Source organism: Centroberyx affinis, unplaced genomic scaffold, assembly GCF_046629955.1.
Source record: "Centroberyx affinis isolate AG114_WGS23_722 - 3 ecotype Tasmania unplaced genomic scaffold, CSIRO-AGI_Caff_v1 ptg004127l_1, whole genome shotgun sequence".
Classification (NCBI taxonomy): Eukaryota; Metazoa; Chordata; class Actinopteri; order Beryciformes; family Berycidae; genus Centroberyx; species Centroberyx affinis.
In genome coordinates this window covers 31,137-46,555 of record NW_027281901.1, presented here as the reverse complement: position 1 = coordinate 46,555, position 15,419 = coordinate 31,137, and the positions used below count along the sequence as shown (strand labels likewise).

Genomic DNA, 15,419 nt, shown 5'->3' with positions numbered 1-15,419 from the left:
GTTACGCGCTAGTTAACAAATGTTGCATTTTGTTAATTTTAGTGCAAATTTTGTGAGTTTTTCTCAATTGCTAAGACACATTTCTTGAAACCTTCCACTCTTTTCTCTAAACTGTAAACACAACACCCAGTTTTCAAACTACATTCACAAAACCTCTGACTCTTCCTGCAAAACCAAACTTTTGCCTCAAAACAGTTCAAACTGTGCTCAAAACCAAACAACGTTGTCAGATCAGACCCCAAGTCAATCAAAATGAAAAACACCACTGAACAGTCATTAAACACAACATAGAACAAAGGTAAACACAATGATCAGAACATAAAGCTGTAGAAATAATCTTCATTGTCAAATGAAAGAAATGCATTTTGCAAAACAAAAATCCTGTTTAGCACTTGTAAACGGTAAAAACTAAATATATAAACAAGAATCACAAATACAAGTGCATACAGTATTTGTACAATCATCCATCCACGGCATCATGTCGACGTGCTGGGTCAGGCCACAGGACTTCATCTACAGTTGAGGCCATATATTTAAATACACCTAGGCTAAAGACATTCAAACTCAATTTTTCACAACTCCACATATTTCATGTTACCATACATTTCTTGTGTTAAGTCAATAGGGTGTCTACTTTATTTCCATAAGAGATCATTTCAAAATAATAGCCAAGAAAGATATTTATTTCAGCTTTTATATACTAGAACAGATTTTCAGTGGGTCAAAAGTTTAAATACACCAAGTTGACTGTCTCTTTAAACTGTATTGAAGATTCCAGAAATTGATGGAATTACTTTTGGAAGCTTCTGATATGCCAGTTGTCATAATTAGGAGCTAATTGGGAATGCACCTGTGTTTTAATGGGGAGTGCACCTTTATTTAAGGGCCTACCCTCAGAGTCAGTGCCTCTTTGCACTTCCAAGAAAATCCAAGCAACTTAGCCAAGACCTCAGAAAAAGAATTGTGGCCCTCCACAAGTCTGGTTCCTCCTTAGGGGCGATTTCCAAGCGACTGAAGGTCCCACAAGCGTCGGTGCAAAACATTGTACGCAGGTATAAAAATCTTGGAACCACACAGACACTGAATCATTCAGGAAGAAGGAGAAAATTATCCCCTACGGCTGAACGAACCTTGGCCCGAAAGGTTCAACTGAACCCCAAGACAACAACAAAGGAGCTGGTGAAGGAGTTGGAGGCACAGGGTACCAATGTGTCTAAATCCACTATTAAGAGAGCCCTACATCGCCAAGGCCTGAAAGGCTGTCGTGCACGGAGGAAGCCCCTACTCCAAGACCGGCATAAAAAAAGCGAGAATGAAGTTTGCAGATGATCACCAGGACAAAGACATAGCCTTTTGGAAGATGGTCTCTGGTCAGATGAGACAAAAATTGAACTGTTTGGCCACAATGATCAGCGCTATGTGTGGAGGAAAAAGGGTGAGGCTTTCCATCCAAATAATACCATCCCAACTGTGAAGCACGGGGGTGGCAGCATTATGTTGTGGGGTTGTTTTGCTAGAAATGGGACAGGTGCACTCCAGAAAATAGATGGCATCATGAGGAAGGAGGATTATCTGCAAATACTGAAGCAACATCTCAAGACATCAGCTAAAAATTTGAAGCTTGGGTCTTCCAGCAAGACAACGATCCTAAGCATACCGCCAAAGTTGTGACAAAATGGATCACAGACAGCAAAGTAAAAGTATTGGAGTGGCCATCACAAAGCCCTGACCTGAATCCAATCGAGAATTTGTGGACTGAACTGAAAAGGCGTGTCCGAGTAAGGAGGCCCACAAACCTGACCGAGTTACACCAATTCTGTCAGGAGGAATGGGCCAAAATTCCGGCAAAGTATTGTGAGAAGCTTGTGGAAGGCTACCCTAAGCGTCTGATTCAAGTGAAACAATTAAAAGGCAACATCACCAAATACTAACAGAGTGTATTTAAACTTTTTGACCCACTGAAAATCTGTTCTAGTATATAAAAGCTGAAATATCTTTCTTGGCTATTATTTTGAAATGATCTCTTATGGAAATAAAGTAGACACCCTATTGACTTAACACAAGAAATGTATGGTAACATGAAATATGTGGAGTTGTGAAAAATTGAGTTTGAATGTCTTTAGCCTAGGTGTATTTAAATATATGGCCTCAACTGTACATCACAGGCCACATTCTCCCTGGCCAGGCAACGTGGGAAATAACTTCTGGCGTGCCGGATCCACGCTCGGCATGCCTCCACACCTATGTCATTACAGGGCAGTTCCATGGCCTGCAAGAGATTTTCCCTGGTGTAGGGTTGGCGGTCATAAACTTTCCAACGCCATGCAGAGAAGAACTCCTCTGTTGGGTTCAGGAAAGGAGAGTATGGTGGAGGGCAAACATTGATGAAATCTTGGTTGATGTTGAGCCACTCTCTGACCTGGATGGCACGGTGAAAACTCACATTGTCCCACACAATGACATAGACAGGATGCCCTGCCTGTTCGTGATCCTGCTGCACACGCCCCAACACAATATCTCGAAGATCGCTGAGAAATGTCAGGAGATGTTGAGTGTTATATGGCCCCAAGGTGGCATGATGGTGGAGAACCCCATGATTGCTGATGGCAGCACATAATGTGACATTGCCACCACGCTGGCCAGGGACTGCAACAATGGCCCGTTGGCCAATCACGTTCCGGCCTCTCCTCCTCCTCCTTTTGGTCAGATTGAACCCAGCTTCATCCATGAAGATGTAGACATGTGGTCTTTCTGAGGAATCCAGTTGAAACACTCTCTATATGGAAAAATACATATAGTTTTGTAAGTGTTACAGAAGGACAAACCTATGCTGTAGAGTAGACTGCAGTATAGAACACCTACCTGTACATACTGGAATCTTTGCTCCTTGACCCTCTCCGAGTTGCGTTCAAAGGGCACTCTGTACAGTTGTTTCATGTGCATTCTGTTGCGTTTGAGGACACTGTTGATGCGTTCGAAATTCACATGGTCTTCGATGATTTTCTGCTGTATATCACGCAGTTTGATTGCGTTGTTCTGACGGACCATGACGACAATGAGGGTCTCTTGGTGTGGGGAAAACATAGATGTCCTCCCACCCTGATGTGGCAGTCTTGCAATTCTACAAAAAGAGAACATGCTGTTACAAAAATATTTCATTTCATTTCATTTCAAACCTTTATTTAAACTCGAATAACCATTGAGGTTGCCCTCATTTACAATGATGTCGAGTTACAAACAAGTTCAAAGTATTAAATAAATAGGACAAGACATAGATGACAATAAAGAAAATCAATTAAAACAGTTACACATTGAGGCAGGGAGGTTTGTGATCATGGTTTTAAATGTTTATTACGCCTCTCTGCCAGAGAAGACCAACCCACCTTATTATAGAGAATACATTGGTGAGTACCATAGCTATCACCAGTAATAAATCTGAGGGCAGAATGATAAACCGTGTCTAGGGGTTTAAGGGTGGAAAGAGCAGCATTTCTGTAAATTACATCCCCATAATCCAACACTGATAGGAAGACTGCCTCAACAATCCTCTTTCTGCTATTCATAGGGAAGCCTGCATATACATGCAGTACTACAAAAATACTGTATACATGCAGTACTAGGCCTACAAGTATATTGGCAAATTGATGTACTGAAACACCTTTTTACAGCACTGTATAGAGTTATACTGTAAGCATTTACGTAATGAAAAAAAGCAATTACCTGTTCTCCTCTCTGAATGTCCGGATTATGGTGGACACAGTGAATCTGCTGAGGTTGGGTTGCACTCGTAGTCCTGCTTCCCTCATTGTCATACCATGGACAAGAACATGGTCTATCACAGTAGCCCGTATTTCATCAGAAATTACTGTTCTTTGTCTTACCCCTCCTCGTCCTCCCCGACCACCTCTTACTCTTACTCTGCCTCTGCCTCTGCCTCTGCCTCTGCCTCTGCCTCTGCCTCTGCCTCTGCCTCTGCCTCTCAGATTGTTGTCCATAGTGAAACTTCAACAACCAGGGCTCCTTGAACTGGCTTATATTGGTTTTCACATCATTAGACACAAGTGTGATCAATTTTGAGTTGATGTGTTTAAGTTGAGACACCTGTGCTTTAATTGAGTTTTACTTTTGCTACCTGTGCTTACCATTTTGCAACACAAGTGCATCACAGTGCAAAATGTGTTTTAGTGGGTGAGAATATGTTTGCAAGTTGTGTCTAACCAGGTGAAAAGTAGGCTTATGGTTTTGCCAAAAGGGTGACCAATTAAATAAATGGGTTTAGGGCACTGAGGATTTGGTTCAGACAATAGGGTTTAGTGTTTTAGCAATTGAGAAAAACTGTAAAAAAAAATCTGTGAATCTGTAATTGTCATTTAGCTCAACAGGCAGAGCATGGTGCTCCCACTGCCAGGGTGAGGGACTGCTGAACATGCACTCATGATAATGTAAAGAGCTTTGGATAAAGAGTATATGTTATGTTTGTTGTGTTTTCTCATTCCTGCTCCCACATCACCGTCATGATGGAAAACTTCAACCAGACCCAGAAGCTCCCGGTGTCGGTCCTGGACTGGCGCATCAAGGTTAGTGGAGGGAAATCACTTTTATTATTTTTATTTATTTATCACTCAATGTTAAAAAAAAACAAACACTCAAAAACATTCCTGTTTTGTGTGAAAAGGTCTTGAGATGACATATCCAACATTTGAAATAAGAGACACCCAGTCTGACTTTTCTTTCAAAAATAAATATATAACATTTTGGAAATCAACTTTTCAGCTATTTATCAGAGATATTTGTTTTCAGTCAAACTGCATCTCACTTCACACCCAAACAACCGTTTCTCACACAAAGGCGATTCCACTGACAAGTTTTTTTTTCTTTTTTACATTTTTACCAGCATCATCACAGTAACACTAATTACTCAGCAGTAAAATTGTTGCAAAGCTGGGCTTTAAGCTGCCTCACCGTGAGCTGTTGGACAAAAACCATGCGCCTTTAATTCTGTTGTTCTAATTATTCATTAAATTTAAAAACAGATTGTATTATTTAGAAAACAGATGAGCATCAATCATGAGCATTCTGTTTTTGGGTAGATTTGCCCTTTAAGTTATCCTCCAGTATCACTGCTTTACAATGGACTTATTCCAGTGTAATAACCTGCAAATTAAGCTATGGAAAGGTACTAAGTACACATTAATTCTAATAATGATAATAATAATAATAATAATAATAATGATAATAATAATAATAATAATACAAATAATAATACATATACATTAGATACATTTTATTTATAAAGCGCTTTACATGGTACTCAAAGACAATACATAAAAACAAATGGCAGAAAAGTGATGATAATACATAAATGACGATAATAAAATAAAAACATGAGTATGCATATTAAGGCTGTACAGTTGAAAAAAGAGTGATGATGGTTAATTCTGTGTAAGAACTTGATAAAAATCTCCTTGATTGTTTCTACGTGCATTGTAAGTACATAATGTATGTTTTTATTAGATTGTAAGAACTTGTGATAAAGTGGAACACGGCTGTTTTAAAGCTGCTGTCTGGACTCAGGTGCAGTGCAGGCGCAGTCTGAGCAGCAGGATGTTCGAGTCCAGCCAGTCCGTCCTGAAAGAGACCAGCAAATCTCTGGGAGTCAGCTGGAAGGTGGGACTTCTTTATTCTCATTCATTCATACTAAAAGTTAGCAGGTCATAATCGTCACAAGGTTAGCTGTTAACAGAAATACGTTGGGGCTGTCGACTCTAGACGCTCAGTGACATCATCACCATCAATAACAGCTTTAAAAAAGTAAGGTCAGTATTATGGGTTTATAAGGGAGTTAGTCATGGGTTGGTTTGTGGAGACACTAGAAATTAAGGGATTTTTTTATGCCTTTTGTGCAGGTTTACAGGTTATTAACGAGTTATTCATGGAAAGTTCCTGTCTCCCTGAATTTTACATTCAATTAGACAGTAAACAGTCAAACATTAAGAGGTGTTTAAGGTGGTTTTGATGGGGTCTCTTATTAACAACTCCCTTAACTCATTTTAAGGGCATTTTGCATGAATTAAGCAGTGAATTAATGTAAATATTATTGTCATTTTAAGGGATTACTGGTTCGTAGAGCACCCTGGTCAAACTGGGGCGAAGGTAGTGTGGCGATTAGAGCAGCAGGCTTGTAACCAAAAGGTCACTGGTTTGAATCCCTCGACTGGGAAAGTCTCAGAAGAAGAAAGAAAAAGAAGAAACTAGAAGAAGAAAATACTGCCGAGATTCCCTTAAGCAAGGCACTTAAAGGTTCAGCTCAGTGATTTTAGAGGCCTATCCTATTTATCACTAACCATGTCCACTATTATAATATTCAAAACATTTTTTACATCAGAGTTTTTGTCTCTGAGAAATCAGCACCAGCTTCCTGTTAGCATTTGTTAGCAATTCTAGTGCAATGGGGTATGAAACCATTGCTTTCAAAATCCCATTCAAGTGCTTTGAGCAAGTTCTATTACGTATTCTTACGATTACTACTACAGCTATGGAAGTACATGGTTTCATATCCCATTGACTTGTGCTAGCATTGCTAACAAATGATAATAGGAGGTGGTTGCTGATTTCACTGGAACGTCAGGTCTAATGTAAAAACCTTTGGCACAGACAGGGCTTTGATTAGTGATTAATAGGGTAGGCTTATAAAATAAAAAAATAAAAAAACAAATAAAAAGAGATTCTGAAAACACTCCAAGAACAATCCCTGTCATGATGAGGTACAACTGCAGCAGAGGATCAAGGATCAGAAGCAGAGAAGTCAAGCTATGCCGGACTGTAATTGAGTAGCTTTTTTGTGCACTTTTTTGAGCATTTTTAAAGTCAGTAATTTTACTTTTGCTTAAGTACATTTTACTTAAGTATTGTACTTCACTCTGAAGTCTGACTTTACTTTGTTTCTGCACTTTATTTTGTCAGTTAAAAGAATCTAGTTTGAACTCTGTCCTCTCTCCTTTTAGAACCACATGGAAAAGATCACAGCTAACAACATTCTCTGTTCTAAAGAGGAACTCAGGAACTTTTACTCTGAGGACATTTTAGATGAGACACATTTTTACACCAGTACTTACACTTCTACTTAAAGCTGCAATAAGCAAAAATTTCCAAGCACTAGAGGGTGATAGAAACTGCAACACATTTGTAAATAAAGCACAGCAAATCCAGCACTACGGAGGCCTACTAAGGACAAACATTGCAAAGCACCATGCAAAAGGCTAATAGCTAAGCTAACTGTACGTACAAACTAACTGAGTCGCCGGTCTCGCTTTGCCAGAACTTCCTCCCGCTGTAGGTTACATGTCTCAGAATGACAAGTAAAGAGGTAGGTAGCAAGTTTGCTAGTTTAACAAGTTTACTCGCTCGCTTCATCGACACCAGTATGAGAACATTTTCAAGAATGGGAGGGGGAGAGAGCCGCTTTTAAAAAGCGAGGGAGGAGACAAGCTAGTTTTAAAAAAATGAAAAGCTACTGAATGGACCGGGAGCTTCGTTCAGGAGCAGAAATTGACAACAAGCTTTAGAAAAGAGGTGAAAACAGCAACACAGCTGGCTGCTGTGTGGATATTGGTTTATATCATTATGTCTCAATGAAATCTCCACATAGCAAACATTAGTTTCAGGATCGGTTATAAGGTCTGATATCACTTATTGCAGATTTAAGTAAATCTACAATAGTAACAGTACTTCTTCTTGAGTGGGGCATTGTAGTACTCTTTCCACCACTGGTTATCTATTCAAATAATAATAATAATGGATTGTGAAGAAGAGGATGCAATTGCTAACGTAATTATTAACACAACTAAGGTTGGCCTCAGCGTCGGCAGAAAGTTTGGATTCGCTGTCGGAGGATCGCACTCCAAGTCTTCTTCATTCGCCCAGAGCCACAGCAAGAAAGACAAGTTCTCCTTCACCAGCCACGAGTTCAAATGCAAATATTACACGTGAGTACTGGAAGAACTACGAGACAAAATTACACATCCACCACTTGAAATAAAGTCACACCTACTCTTTATCATTGCTGACATCAAGGTATAACTCTTTATCAGAAAAGGGTATTGCTTACAAAATACAGCATTTTCATGAAGAGAAGAAGTGTTGTTTAATGAAATTATGACAGAATACACTTTTTAAAATGGTGGATATCTTATTTTGCTAAAAACAAAATCTTCAAAACTATAGTGAGTCTGGGTGAGATGGAAAAGCGAGAGCTTCTTCACCTGTCAGTTTGAAACACTCTCCTTGGTTTTGCCTTCAGTTTCCGTCTCCACTCCCGCCCCCCGCTGAGCAAGGAGTTTGAGGTTTCCCTGAAGAACCTCCCGACCACGTACGACCACAAGAACACCTCGGCCTACCGCCAGTTCATCTCCGTCTACGGGACCCACTTCATCCGCCGGGTCCAGCTGGGGGGGCGGGTGCACTCCACCACCGCCGTCCGGACCTGCCAGGCGTCCATGAGCAGACTGTCCGTCCACACCGTCAGCAACTGCCTGTCGGTGGAGGCCAGCGCCACCATCATGTTCGTCAAATCGAGTGCGTCCACCAAGTTCTGCAAGGCGCAGAGCAAGAAGCTGAAGACGGGGAGCAGCTTCAGCGCTGCGTTCTCGGACCGGGTCACGGAGGTTCTGGGGGGCGACGGGGATGTGGGCGACCTCCTGTTCAACCCCAACGGGAAGGAGGGGTACAAGAAGTGGCTCAGGTCCCTGAAGAGGGTCCCAGGTGTGGTGTCCTACCAGCTGAGCCCTCTGCACCTGCTGGTGAGGCTCTGAGGTTTTTCTACCTAGAAGTTTAACCCCTTGAACTCTGATTTTCCCCCTAAATTGATTCAATTAGAGTTGAAGTTAGAAAAAATGTTTCTTCCATACTGTATGGCAACGTCACATTCATATTCTGTATCTGCTTGTTCCTTTGAGTGAAATATTCAATCCCAAGACACTGTTTTTTTTGGCTGTAGCATTACATCAAGTGGAAAAAATCTAGATCATCATCATCATCATTTTATACACATTTCCCTGTAGTTCAGCCTGACATGTTTATCTTTGGAAACATTGGGATCTGGACTAGAAATTAAAATAACGTTCTGTGGGTTCGAATAAAGCTCGGCCACGCAACATGCGTTTGTGGTAGAAGGAACTTCATGTTCAGCTTCAACTCATTCAACTTCATGGTTTTTCTCACCTGCACAGAATACTGATTGCATCTCCTCTTTTTTTTTATCATCATATTCACAGTTTTCTAGCACTCATTTTTATGCTTTATCACTGTGCAAATAAACTAAAACTGAACAAATTCTGCATTAAAAAGGTGTGGTTTGCTCCTGCCCTGTAGGTGACAGACAACCCTATCCTGAGGTCCAGCCTGCGAGACGCCATCAGCGACTACATCCGGCGCAGCGCCGTGCCGCTCCGCTGCCCCGCCAGCTGCAAGATCGGCAGCCAAAACCGGAACTGTGCCTGTAAATGCAGCGGACACCGCATGGTCAACTCCGACTGCTGCCCCGCCGGGCCCGGCGTGGCCCGGATGAACGTGACGGTGGTCCGAGCCGCGGGCCTGTGGGGCGACTACTTCTCCAAGACGGACGGCTACGTGAAGGTTTTCTACGGTAAAGAAGGAGCCACGACACCGGTGATCTGGAACAACGACTTCCCCTCCTGGAACTACCGTGTTCACTTTGGAACCGTGAACCTGCAGAGCAGAACGTGAGTGTGGAGGGTCTGATCTATCAGCTGCATCAGGCCCATTCAAACTGGCTCCCCCAGATTTCCTTGTATACATTTTCAAATATAAAATACTGTTTATACTATGGCTTGGCTGAATACTTGATGGTTATTATTTACTGAGAAATGTGCATCCATATTGCCCAGTATGCCCAGCTAATCAACATTGTAAATTCAATATTTAATCAATAGTCAGTGTCAATCCATTGCTTTCCATCTTGCATTAGTCCAGAGTTGTAACTAAACCTCGACTGAGAGACTAGATAATCACTGTCTTGTTTTAAAATTATGTGCACCTATGAGGAGTGCCATCCCGCCCTTATACTGTCTGGACTGGACTGGACTGGTTTGGACTGGTTTGGACCCCACAGAGGCTGCTGCTGGAAAGCACGAGTTTCATTTTGTGCACGTGCATATGAACGCATGTTCATGCGCGATGCGGTTATCTTTTCCGAACGCGGTTTATAATAAGCGGTTTATAATAAATGTTTATAATAAACACAGTTGCCCGCACAAAGTCACAGAACAGCCCTGGAAGTGGCTGCAAGCAAGACACAGACAGACCAAGAGATGCACTGCAGCTGGTTAGCAAGACAGACAGACTAGAGAGAGATGCACTGCAAGCAGCACATCAACTTAACGTTACTGTTATTTGCTGGCATCAAACTTGGAGAGGAGAGAACACAAATTTACCTGATTGCTGGTCCCGCAATTCACTCTCATGGTGTTTGTTTGTTTTTTTTCCTATTTTCTTGACCAGAAGGATAGTTCCGCTTCATCCTCTCATCGACGTTGTAAACATTGACACACGCTTTGACACGAGGGGGAGGCGGGGCCCTTGCGTAATTTGCGGGGCCCTACGCAACTTGTGTAGTGAGCGTATAGGGCCACCCGGCTCTGGCTCCAGTTGTAAGCTAAAAACCTTTAAATACAGCTCCCAAAGACATAGTTTCAATTTTAAAAATCGCTAACTGTTACCATGAAAAGTCAGACTGTTGTAGTTATTACCAAATCAAATTCAAATGCGAACAAATTCTTCATTACGCCGGGGACTATTTTCTGTGCTACGGAACTACTTTCCTGAGATGGAAAACGTGTTAACAGCCGGCTTATTAAATTGTTTGAGGAAACGGCGTGGCTCTGTGACGTGTTTTTAATAGTTTTAAAACAATGGAGTTCTATGGCTGCTGGGACATGGCTTTATTGGACATCGGCTACATGGACGAGACTTGTTAGCAAAACAAATTCATTGCTGATTTTGTTATTGTCATAGGATGTGTTGACGGAAAGAAATGCATTAAAAAATACCAGCCTTATCCTTTAAGGGCTTCCGTTGCCCAGTAGTTTGGCTGTGTGTGTTTACTAAATGTGTTGCGGTTTCTGTCACCCTCTAGTGGTCGGAAAATCGCTTAGTGTAGCTTCAACCATGTCCAAACCCTTTCCCTAACCTTACCAAAGTTGTTTTACTTGCCTAAACGTAACCAAAGTCATTTTACTTGCCGAAATTTAACCGTTAACCAACCTTTGGGACGTAGTTGGCAGAAGAACATATTTAAATTTGTGGTGGAGGAATGTAATTTAGTTTGTGGTGGAGAAACGTTATTTTTCCATAAGAGTTCGTATTCATTTCACGTATTTGTGTGAGATCACGTTGAATATTTGCCCCCACAGCCCTGTGTATTTCGAGGTGTGGGACCGGGACAACCGGTGGAACGACGACCTGCTGGGGAAGGTGCATCTCATCCCCACCAAGGGCCAGAATGTGGCCCGGAGGTTCAAGCTGAAGCACGGCTCCCTGTCCGTGTCGCTGTCTGTGGCGTGCGGTCCCAGCCTGCAGGGGTCGCTGTGCGAGCAGTACGCCGCCTCGCCGGGCTCCCAGGGCATGCTGGGATATGTGCAGGAGGACCGGGAGGACTACTGGGGTTCGGGGAGGCCTGCTGACCGAGCGCACAGCAACTCCTTCCTTTGATTTTCATCTCCTGATACATAAGATGGCTGCCGTAGGATTTTAGATAATGGAGTCATGAAAATCTTCACGGCTTCATAGATCAATATTTGCTATTCTAGGTATTTGTGGGTACAGCAAAGTTTCTAGCAATGCTGCCAGTCTGTCTTTCTGCCTGTTAGTACTACAAAGCTGTTACCATTTTATCTTTATCTTATTGTTTATCTTACCATTTTACAGTCTATTGTGAGTTGAGACAGCATAATATGTCAACATATCTAACATTATGAGACACTATGAAAAATACAAAAGATTTGGTTTACCAGCAATTTAAAGATACGTGGTTTGGATGAATCTATCAGTGTGAACCCTGTCACTTATTTCCTTTTTTTTTTTTTTTCAAACTTGTCCATGTCCATACCTACTGTATGTGTGCAGAACATTATCATTGATCAGATAATACACTTCTTTTTCAGGCTTAAACACAAAGAGCAGCTGTGAGCATCACTAGTAACAGAGAGAGTAAGAGGTCAAAGAGCGCAAGAAGTGTGACATAAATGTTGTTGCTTTGCAATACAAAATTCGACAGCAACTTGCAGGATATTTAATTAGTAACCTGAGGTAACAAAGGGAAAACAAAAATAGACAGGAGATAGATAGCAATTGCTCTGCTTGATCTTGAAGAAGAGGATGAGGAGTCTGTATGAGGTCAATTTAGGGCCAAAAAGTCTGAAAGCAAAAAAAAAAACTGTAAACATGAGACCAAAACTGTAAACGAGAAACAGGCGTCTGATGTGACCCAGTTGACGTGTCGATCACTTGCTAAGCGGCCAATGGGACCCAGTAAGCCCGCCCCCATGTCAAAACATTGGAACTGAGAACGACAGAACAAGAGTCATGTAAAGGTGAGCGAAGGATCTGAGAGCGAAAACAACCGTTTTACAGAATCAAACCAGGACAACTGATTTCATGACAGCACCCTCACTTCCAGGTCTCTTTTTTCTCGTTTACGGTTTTCATTCCTTGTTTACTTTTTTTTTTTTGCTTGCAGTTTTGTTTTCTTGTTTACATGTTTTGGTTTCACGTTTATGGTATAGTTTTCTCATTTACAGGTTTGGTTTCACATTTGGTTTCACATCGACCTCTTAAGTCTGAAAACAGAGCTCCAATCTAAGAGCTCCGCTTAGATATAGCTGTTTCGAGGGCTAGTTTCCCCGATGCATACCCACCCACATACATGACACACACATACAATTCTTGGCCCCATCCTCTTCTCCCTCTACATGCTTCCACTTGGTCATATAATTCATCAGGATAATGTTTCCTTTCACAGCTATGCTGATGACACACAGTTATATCTACCCTTAAGACATAATGATCCCAACTGCTTTAATACTCTCAGAAACTGTCTCAAGGACATTAAAGCAATATTCCACTTAGTTTTAACATGGGAGTTATTTGGCACTTGAATGCCATGAAAACCATAATAAAAACTACTCACCAAGATCGGATGCAACTGTGACAAGTTTGTAGCATTTTTTTTGTTTTTGTTTTTAGTTTGTACCGTTCGGAATTTTTACTTCCCATTCATTTGAATGAGGCCATGAAAATAGCCTGGAAACTGACATTTAACACGTTCCTGAACATATTCAACAGCATATCCCGCTTTTAAAGGATGAGGCTGTTGTTTTTTAATGCATTGCTTACCGTCAACAAATCCTATGAAAATAACAAAATCAGCAATGATTTTGTTTTGCCAACAAGTCTCGTCCATGTAGCCAGTGCCCAATGAAGCCATGTCCCAGCGGCCATAGAACTCCATTGTATTAAAAAAACTATTAAAAACACGTCGGAGAGCCATGGCGTTGCTCTGGGCAGCATATTTCATCATCGCGATGCACCGGGCCAGCCGACTTTTTCCTCAAACAACTTAATGTAACACTTGCCCAATAGGTCTTCCCCAGCAAGGAAGGCACACAAATACCAGCTTTTCTCAGTTCGACGTTGTTTATTTTTTACACATGAGGATGGTAATTCTCCTCAATCTGTAATTGCCAAATCAGCTTTTACAAACAGTCTTTAATTTACTACCTTATAAACAGTGGCATAAACCTCCTACACACACACACCGGAAAACCAAACAAAACAAAACAAAGCATTAGTAAAATAGCCTCCCTCCTATTTAAATATTATGTGTACCAGAGAGAATCTCAATGCACTTAACATACCACATTAATTGCCTTCAGTCGTGCAACCCTCAGGACCCAACATTATCCAGTGAGGACTTCAGCCCCCTACCAGCAACACATAGAAAAATACATTCAGTGGTTCTAACAGTCCCCAACATTTCAACCCAACCAAATGGACATGACATTAACATACCAGCGCAACTGCAACACTGCCTTCTGTCCCGCTGCTGGCGTCCCCCCACCTGTAGCCAATGCGCCCACTACCACGACAAAACATGAAGTACACCACACTGTTATTGTGCTTCCCATCCCAGATTAAAACAGTATTCATGTACAGTTAAAATATGTACTTACATCTTGTCGCAGGCCGCAGGCTCACGCCAAACAATGAGGCTAGGGACAGCCCCTACCGAAAGGCGCTCTCTGACTTGAACACTTCCTGCCTACATAGCATATACATGCTGATGCAGTACCGTAATGTGCGCCCTACGGCGCCTTACATTAATTAGCCGGCTGTAAACACTTTGCGATCTCAGGAAAGTAGTTCTGTAGCACTGAAAATAGTCCCCGGCGTAATGAAGAGTTTGTTCCCATTTGAATTTGATCCGGTAATAACTACAACAGCCTGACTTTTCGTGGTAACAGTTAGCGATTTTTAAAATTTAAACTATGTCTTTGTGAGCTGTATTTCAAGGTTTTTAGCTTACAACTGGAGCCAATGACTTCCGGGTTGACGGCTAAAAAGGGAACGTGGGAAGTCAGAAAGTAACGGGAGTAGAGCAAACGCATTGATGATTTTGTTATTTTCATAGGATTTGTTGACGGTAAGAAATGCATTAAAAAACACCGGCCTTGAATATGTTCAGGAACGTGTTAAATGTTAGTTTCCATGATATTTTCGTTGCCTCAATCAAATGAATGGGAAGTAAAAAATTCCAAACAGTACAAGTCCTCACTTTATGAGTCCAGGAGCAGTTTCCAGACTCCTTGAAACAACACACAAAAATACTGAAGTATTGAAGCTGTTCAGCAAACACCACAGAAGAAGAGACAGACAAGTCCATCATGCTGAGATAAAGTTACAGGAAGTGGAATCAGATTTGTTTTCTCTCTCTAACCCGCTGGATGACAGGTGAGCAAACCTCTGTCCAATAAACAAGCTGCTTGTGAGTCATGTGACTTTTGTTGTCTTGTAATTGGTCAGTTTGAACCTAAATGAACTAAATACAAAAATTCAAAGTCAACTTCCACTAAGAGGTGTGATCACGCCCCGAGAAAACTCTTCCTCTTACAAAGTGTTTTGGAAGTCGGCCACATCAAGCTGGTTGTCTCTCTGGGGTGTGGCCTGTGACCCCCCCCCCCCCCCACACACACACACACACACACACACACACACACACATAGAGACATCCAACTTTACTCATCTGCACTTTATTCTCCATCAGTTTACCGTCGGTCTCCATCAGCGTCTCGGCAGGGTGAGTCACTCCGTCACTTGTCTGGGAAACGCAGGAGAGATTTGATCCA

General features: G+C 41.8%; 1 protein-coding gene across 1 annotated transcript; it reads left to right on the top strand.

Annotated features, from left to right (window-relative positions):
* The first annotated feature begins 4,517 nt into the window (after positions 1–4,517).
* On the top strand, positions 4,518–11,727 carry LOC139663837 (perforin-1-like). The gene is made up of 6 exons (XM_071542594.1): positions 4,518–4,577; positions 5,575–5,667; positions 7,849–7,985; positions 8,300–8,798; positions 9,370–9,740; positions 11,430–11,727. Exons 1-6 carry the CDS (start codon positions 4,518–4,520, stop codon positions 11,725–11,727), a joined length of 1,458 nt encoding a protein of 485 aa, XP_071398695.1.
* The last annotated feature ends 3,692 nt before the right edge of the window (positions 11,728–15,419 follow it).